Source organism: Salvelinus sp. IW2-2015, unplaced genomic scaffold, assembly GCF_002910315.2.
Source record: "Salvelinus sp. IW2-2015 unplaced genomic scaffold, ASM291031v2 Un_scaffold4059, whole genome shotgun sequence".
NCBI classification, from domain to species: Eukaryota; Metazoa; Chordata; class Actinopteri; order Salmoniformes; family Salmonidae; genus Salvelinus; species Salvelinus sp. IW2-2015.
This window is the reverse complement of record NW_019945331.1, coordinates 24735-33347: the sequence shown is the minus strand read 5'-3', so window position 1 is coordinate 33347 and position 8613 is coordinate 24735. Positions and strand designations below refer to the sequence as shown.

The following is an 8613-nucleotide window of genomic DNA, read 5'->3' as shown; positions in this document are numbered from 1 at the left end:
ACCAGGAAGTCGTGCACCTCTAGGTCAGAGTAGAACCAGGAAGTCGTGCACCTCTAGGTCAGAGTAGAACCAGAAGGTGTCATATGCTGAGGCAGTGAAGAGAGTAGAGGATGATGGGTCAAGGGTGAGTAGTKMACCTAGGCCAATARGGAGTGATATGAATTTGTGTTTCAGTCAGGTTGGCTTCTAAGAATGTATTGCCATGGTTATCAACTGTACAACAGAAATGGAACATCAATCCCAGAGAATAGATGTTGTGGTAGCAGCTGCAGAGAAGAACCTGTATACAGTATACAGTGGTAAAAATACTTTAAAGTACTACTTAAGTCATTTTTTGGGGTGTCTGTACTTTACTTTACCATTCATATTTTTGACTACTTTTACTTCACTACATTCCTAAAGAAAATAATGTACTTTTTACTTTTCCCCTGACACCCAAAAGTACTCGTCACATTGTGAATGCTTAGTAGGACAGTAAAATGGGTCAATTCACACACTTATCAAGACAACATCCCTGGTTATCCGTACTGCTTCTGATCTGGCGGAATCACCAGATACACATGCTCAATGTGTAAATGATGTCTGACTGTTGGGCCCCTGGCTATCCTTACATTAAGAAATACAATTCTGCCGTCTGGTTTGCTTAATATTAGGAATTTGAAATGATTTATACTTTTACTTTTGATACTTAAGTAAATTTTAGCAATTACATTTACTTTTGATATTTAATTGTATTTAAAACCAAATACTTGTAGACTTTTACTCAAGTAGTATTTTACTGTGTGACTTTTACATGAGTCATTTTCTATTAATAAGGTATCTTTACTTTTACTCAAGTATCACAATTGGGTAATTTTTCCACCACTGGTTGTATATTGATGTGACGTACTGATATGACATCACCAGGTCAGGTAAGAATTCAGGGTTCTCGTTACACCGACAGCCAGGGGCGCAGCTTTGGTTTTAGAAGTGGGTGGGACATAACTTGGGGGGGGGGGATCCGGAGGTCCTCCCCTTTTTTGGGGCATCTAAAGCTAATTTCCTGTATTTCTAGAACATCTAATAGTGACCCATGGCCAATGTTCCCTAAAATGTGTTCAGCACTGATTAAAGTTCAGATCTGCTGAGGGTACACCTGAGCATTGTGAAAATTCTGTACAACTTCCAGGGTGCGTTTACTGTGAACACAGAGGCTGTACCCCCTTTAAGTTACAGTTATAACAGTGTTCAATGTAGACCTACATTCATGAGACCTTTGAAAAAAAACATGTAAGGATTTACATGAACCTGTCCATTCACTTGTCCTTCAGACATGGAGATGACTGAAAATGTTGTGTTGTTTGATGCAAGAAACCACTTTACAAAATAAAATTCAGTATTATTCCCATACCAATGTTACACAGAATCAGACACATTATTCTACTCCCTGCCTATTGGCTACTTAGCTTATTCAAGCCTGTCACAAAATACAACACTGCCCCTTTAAGACAAAAAAAAGCTCTTTACCGGACTGGATTTTCAAAGAGTCTAAAAATGTACACGGTTTGTAGGAAGTAATCACTCCCCTATTGCTGACTACAAATGATCTATAACTGGGATAATAACTCATTAACTAGCAAAGGACATGAACAAATGTTCCATTCAGCTCTCTGCCTCCATGCAGCTCTCGGCCCATCTACGTAAATGGCACAGACAGATCTATACATGGCAATGATTATTTGCATATAGGCTTACTGCAGCTCTGATTGGTTATGCCGCCCCGGTCTGTGTAGGGTACGGCCTGAGACATGCGCAATATAATCCTCCTCCGATGCGTTCTGCCTACAACAACATCTCTTGCGAAGTTCGTTTTTTTTAATCTCGCTATGTTGCATTGAAAGTGACAACTGCCACAGTAAAGGGAAGCCTTGATAGTGTTAACTAACAGGGAAAACACTAGAAAGTTGATTGGCAGTAGTTGAGGGTGGGAGGGCCTGTATAAACACAAACTCACTTCCTTGACAACAGCTCTGCTCAACTGACACGATTGGTTGATATTAGGTGAGGGCGGGAGCTCCTGTATAAACACAAACTCACTTCCTTGACAACTTCCTTGACAACAGCTCTGTGCGGCACGGAGAAGCCCAGTACGTATGAATGCCCTGACTTCTGCAGAGGCCATATCGTACAAAGTAAAAGCTGCACGGCCTTTAACGGTAAAACCTTGTACACCCAATGTTCAAGCCTATACTTACAACGTGTGTTAAGTTAGGATATTATTCTGAATCGAATCAACCAGACTCAGAGGTAAACTTCTGTGATAAACAGAAGTAAACAACTTTCACCGGGAGAACCTGACGCACCGGAGTCCCGTCCTCCCAGGCCGTTGGGCTGGTGTCCGATCAGTTAGGGTGAAAGTAATGGAATGGGGTGATGATTTTATATGAAATAGTGGTATATAGGTGGTGGATTAATTGGTGGTATTAAAAAAAAGTGGTATATAGATGTTAGTTGGTGGTGTGTACAAGTGGTATATAGATGGTGGTATGTAATAATGGTATATAGATGTTAGTTGGTGGTTAGTAATAGTGGTATATAGATGGTGGTGTGTAATAGTGGTATATAGATGGTGGTATGTAATAGTGGTATATAGATGGTGGTATGTAATAGTGGTATATAGATGGTGGTATATAGATGGTGGTATGTAATAGTGGTATATAGATGGTGGTATATAGATGGTGGTATGTAATAGTGGTATATAGATAAAATGGTGGGTTAAGACTCGAGGCAACGGTCTGCAAGGAGAAAGGAGGTGATAAAGTTGCGAGTAGGGAATCTAGGAAAAAAACTGACGGGGAAGAAGGAGGATAACGCACATGGGGACGCGAGATTCGAAAGAGCCAGACAAACGACACAGACGGAAAGAAACGCAACTAATGGAGGAAAGGCCCTCCTAAGCGAGGAAAAAGACAACAGTGCCACAGGGGAGGTCGGGCGCGAACTCAGCGCCAGACGCTGCAAACGGAATACATTCGGATTCTGCAGAGGCAAACGACACACAAAGAAGGAGGGGTGTAGAGGTCGTGGATAGACTTAGTCAAGGTGCATCAGTGAGGAGTAGTTGCGGTGCCCACAGGGTGTGCGTCGCTGGTGTAGAGCGGTTAGCAGTTCAGAATGGGCGGATGGCGGGAGAGTGGGTGTGAGACAGAGTTACTGAGCGTGACATTATATAATCTATTAGTCAAGGGGGAATTAAGTTGTGATCGATGTGGCTAATGAAGTCAACTGCGAAGGTCGCGTACGTTTCGCACTCGAGAACGACGAGCCCAAGTTATGTGAATGTGATGACGTGCGGGTGTGCGGTGCGTAGACTTGAATGGGTGTAGCGGCGTCAATGCAGGTATGAATCGGAGTCAGGGGACTGGTTCATAACCCTATAAGCCATCTGTCTTTAAGGACCTTAGGGTGCGTTTCAAAGTCTACGGGCATATACGATTAAGTTGACGTCAGCGTGTGTCGATACTATTTGTCTCAGGGGATGCCGATCAAGTCGGAAGGAGTTAGTAGTAGTTCAGAGGATTTGTCCACAGTGAGGAGGCGGTTATGCTCCGGTTAGGTAGGGATTGTCATTGTTGTGTCAGCGGATACATACAGAGGAAACTAGTCGTCGAGTCGTTATGGGTGCGTCAGGGACTTGCGTCGAGTTGAACGGAGCACGATCAGGGGTAGGCCCCACAAGGCAAAGCGATGCGTTGGGTGTGTCGTCAGGACAGCTGTGCTTTGTGTGCGAGTGTATGAGTTTGCGAGTCAGGAATTTTGCGTCGGTAAGAGAAACTGCGGTCAGGGTGCGTCAGTTAAGGGTTCGTCAGTGGTGCGTGCATATTATTAAAGGGTCGTCGGATCCGTCGTTAGGGCCGCGTGCGTTCAGGCGGGTACACATGACGTCTCAGACATAAGGTGCGGTCAGAGTGCGTTCCTGTTAGGGCTTCGTCAGGGTAGCGTTTAAGTGACGTGGATCACTGTCGTCAGGTGGCAGATGCGTTGGTTAAGGCGATCACCTACCCTCGATCCAGGTGTTGTCAGGGTGTGCACGTCACGTTAGTCTAGAGGTCGCGATATGGTAGGTGGAGCGTTGAGGTGTCCGTTTCAGGGTGCGGCGTTGTTAGGTTAGTCAGTAATGCGAATCCGTATAGGGTGCGTCAGGAGGTATGCTGTCGGTACGTGAAGGTTCGTCAGGGAAACCTGGAGTCACCGAGTAGGCGGTCGTCAGGTGCAGGTGTGAGGTGCGCTCGTTAGGGAAATGCAGTTTCAAGGGAAGTGGCTCGTTAGGGTTTGCGGTCCTGTTCCAGGTGGTGCGCTTCGGTGCGTCGTTAGGTGTTCGTCTTAGGGTGCGGGATAGGGTTGGCGTCGTTAGGTGCTCGCGGGTCATCAGGTGCGGTCCGTCGTGCTGGAAGAGGGTAAGGCCGATGCGATAGGTGCGTCTTGAAGGGAGGTGCGTCGTTAGGGCTTCGTCAAGCTGTGCGATTGTATTTGTCAGTCAGGGTGCTGGCGTTGTAAGGCGGACGTCGGATTCAATTTCGGACTAATGGGCGTACGTATAGGTGCCTGCTGTGTCGTAAGGGAAATGTGTGTGGCAGAGCAGGTTGTGCGTTGTTTCAGGGTTGGTCAGGGTGCGTCATAGGGTTAGGGACTACCTGTGTCAGGTGCAGTACGAATTATGGTGCGTCAGTGATGCCGTACGTTAAGCGCGTGCGCAGGGGTGCGTGCTGTTGCTCGTCAGGTTGCGTTTTGTCTTAGGGTTGAGCTCAGGGAGGCGACTCGTTAGGGGTGCGTCAGGGGCGGTGCGTCGGTTGAAGTTCGTCAGGGTGCAGTCGTTTAGGGGTTTCGGTTCAGAGGTTGCCGTCGCTAGTGTTGTCGTCAGGTGGCAGTGCCGTTTTAGGTGCGCGGGTATGAGTGTCAATAGCAGTTCCAAAGGTGCGTCAGGTTGCGCGTTAGGGTTGCGTCAGGGTGCGTTATAGTGTCGTTACAGTGTGCGTTGTTAAGTGTAGGGCGTGTAGTTAATAGGTAGATGTCAGGGTGCCGTCTTGAAGGTGCGGTGTGGAAGTATGAAGAGGCAGGTAGATGGACCTATATTAGATTGGTGTGTGTGTAATAGTGGGGAATCTAGTAGACGGTGTAGTCTGTAGGCGTTATTCGTGCAAGTGGTTCGATATGGTGGTATGTAAATTTGATCGTGGAGTTATAGTATGGTGGCGGAGGTGTAATTAGTCGGTTTATAGTATGATGGTGGTATAATAGTGGAGGTACTGAGTCAGGATTTACGCCGTCGTATATTTTATGAACTAGACGGTTGACAGTGTGCTATAGCAGCGTATCTTAAAGAGTTAGGGATTCACGGAGTGGAGAAATAGGATTTAATTAATCAATCATTCAAGCATCTGAAGAATGACAGAGCTTCCGACATATTAAGAGAGTCTCTCTTCTAGGAGGGGTGCGTTCTGTATTCAGGTAGTCCAGTTCATAAAAGTGAATAGTATCTTTCAGAACGCTAGCAGTAACAATTGTGGCGCCCCAAGTCACGACAGCTTGAAAGTTCTATCTGTAGTGCAGAAACACGTGAGTAGCGTGTCATCGAGCGCGGCGTTTCTACTCTTTGTCGGTACTAATGGTGGTTCGATTGACTGATGTTCATTTGGAATCCACTGTACACGAGTAAGATGCCCGTGTCACCTAGTTAGTTCGGGGGGGTGGCGTGCGGGGGTTAGGGTGCGCGTCAATGTATGCGTTCCTGAGTCGTGTAGGTCGCGTCGGTTAGGGTTTCGTCAGAAGTATGCCGTCATGAGGGCGCTGCGTCAGGTGCGTCGTCTGAGGGCGTGCGTCACGGCGTGCGTTCGTTAAGAGTGTGCCATCTTTTCGTCCAGGGTTGCCGTCGCTTTGTCGTCTTTGCGTCACCGATTTCTCGCGTGTGCTCACCTTGTATAGTTCAGTCGTTTTCATGTCATGTCGTGCCCCTGGTCCCTAAACGTCTTTGCATTTTCTCCCTGGTCCCTAAACGTCTTTGCTCTACAATATAAGCAGAGAGGACAGAAATCTTTACTAGATTTATGACAAGGATTTATTTACCCTTCTTTGGCAACATATAATGATAGAAGACAAGTTGCATGTGTCAAATTATAGACAAGTTGCCTAACAAATAGTCAGAGATTATAAATCAGATAAAAAAACATGAGCTGGCGCACACCCAGAATAATAGTTTGTGTGGAGGTGCTGACTAACGGCAAAATAAACTATAAACTATCAAAATAAAGAAAGTCGCACACTCCATGTATAAACTCCCAGCAATTTAATTGGTATTTACCAACGTTTCGGCATCACTGTGCCGGACCCTGGATCTAACAGGTGGATCAATTAACTACAATAGCGCTGATCTGCTGTAACGTTTATCAACGTTAATCATCTTCACGTGCGATACGTTTTTGAAAACATTTCGAATTTAACAGCGAGAAATAATCTTTCAATTACTAAATATACATTTACTGTAGGGCAGTTTAGCAAAGTTGCTTCCTGGTTGCACCCGGTAGAATTTAACAACACTGGACGAACCGATGTTAGGCGGAGTTCTTGAAAATACAGCCGGGTGCAACCAGGAAGCAACTTTGCCAAACTGCCCTACAGTAAGCGTATATTTAGTATTTGAAAATTATTTCTCGCTGATATGAAAGTTATATTCCATATGTTTCCAAAACGGTATCGCATGCGAGGAGTATTCGTGTTTAGAAAAAGCTCCAGGGTGTCGGACCGCCGTCCACAGCAAGCAAGAAGCTTCGGGAATATAGAATAGGCTACAAAATGGAGTGAAGAAATGGACAGAAAAAGAATAGTGCATTTAAACAATTTATTGCAATTTTTGGTTGAATACATACAATATCATTCACTGTCAAATGACCCCTATTATATATTGAATCAATGTACACTCTACTAAAATCCTGTAGTGAGATCAGATTAATGTAGATTACTTGATTAAGTGAAAAGTAACATACACAAGATTAATAATAAATTAAATTGTGAACGAAGGCTGAACAAATTAAAGCCTTTTTGTTTGTTTTATCTAAGTAAATAAGTAGAAATGTGAATTATGAATGTATCCTGATCTAAGAACTACAGTATATTATAAACAGAATATTAATTTGAAAGACATTGTCATAAGATCCTGATTCCTTGAAAAATCCCCTTAAACATTACGACCAAGTAATTTTCACTGAGCACGCCTTTTATGATGATACTAACAGTGGACAGTCCTGGGTAGTGTTCATTCATCTAGTGGACAAATTCAGGTAGGACCTTCCCTGTTTCGTTCCGTTTACTTCTGTTTAAGAAACGTTTTGCAACAGAATCAGAGGAATGAATACAACCTGTGATGAATAAGTTCATTCATATTGTTACTTGTACGTATGCACTAGAACATGAGGGCAGTTGGGGACATGGTTACTAAGCATGNATGGTTACTAAGCATGCTGTTTGTTACTTGTACGTATGCACTAGAACACGAGGGCAGTTGGGGACATGGTTACTAAGCATGCTGTTTGTTACTTGGCATTTATATTATTAAATGTGGCAACACATTGAAAATAACATACACATTAAAGTCTTATATTTAGCTATAATGTAACTGAGGCCATTACACAACACATTTATTTTAAGTACCACTTTTTGGTCAGAGAACTCACGATATAAAGAGAGTTCCCTATTTTACCCTGTTCCAGTTGTTCACTTTCATCAGTTTTGTTTTCAGCTAAATCTGGAATGTTTTCGTCCAGACTTCTGTTCATCTGTTGAAAAACAAACACAGGAAGAGAATACAGTACAGAAGCTCAACATTGAGGGAGTCTTTGCTGAATGTCAATATGACATTAGGAACATGTTGCTGACCTGGGTGAAGAGCTCGTACATGTGGAGGGGAGGAGTCTCACAGTTCTCAAACACTTTTGAAATCCCCGTAAACATTGGGCAGCATCCAAGGTCCTTGTGTCTAATCACTAGCTTGTCTATATACAGATAAAGAAAATAGGATATTGAGAAGAAAGTCTAAACTTAACAAGGATAAAAGTGACGTTACAAGTGAAAAATATATATTGTATTAAAGTGAGGATACCTGGACACACAGCGTTTACAACCATGGCATCAGACTCAGTGGGAAGCAACTCCGTCTTCGAAGGTTGGGTAGAACCTCCAGCTTCATCAATCTTTATAGTTTTCAGCTCCACTGAAAAGAGAAAAAGTTGATATATATAAGCACTGCATTTTCAATCGTTAATACACAACATTTAAAAAACGAATGCAGACCTTGGACTACGCAGTGGTGTAAAGTAATTATTTAAAAATACTTGAAAGTACTAATAGTACTTAGTTTAGTAGTATTTTTTCTTTGTATCTGTACTTTACTTTATTTATATTGTTGACAACTTTTACTTCACTACATTCCTAAAGAAAATAATGCACTTTTTACTCCTTACATTTTCACTGACACCCAAAAGTACTCGTTACATTTTGAATGCTTAGCAGGACAGTAAAATGGTCAAATTCACACACTTATCAAGAGAACACCCCTGGTCATACCTACTGACTCTGATCTGG

General features: G+C 43.4%; 1 protein-coding gene across 1 annotated transcript in view; it reads right to left on the bottom strand.

The window, feature by feature from the left end:
* Positions 1-6860: 6860 nt before the first annotated feature.
* The window catches only part of LOC112076816 (caspase-14-like), an 8095-nt gene continuing 6342 nt past the window's right edge, over positions 6861-8613 (bottom strand). Inside the window, exons 2-4 of the mRNA XM_024143482.1 lie at positions 8132-8242; positions 7909-8024; positions 6861-7808 (exon numbers count right to left, since the gene is read on the bottom strand). Of these exons, the coding sequence (XP_023999250.1) occupies positions 7671-7808; positions 7909-8024; positions 8132-8242 (365 nt within the window). The 3' untranslated portion in view covers positions 6861-7670. The remainder of the gene's footprint in view (positions 7809-7908; positions 8025-8131; positions 8243-8613) is intronic.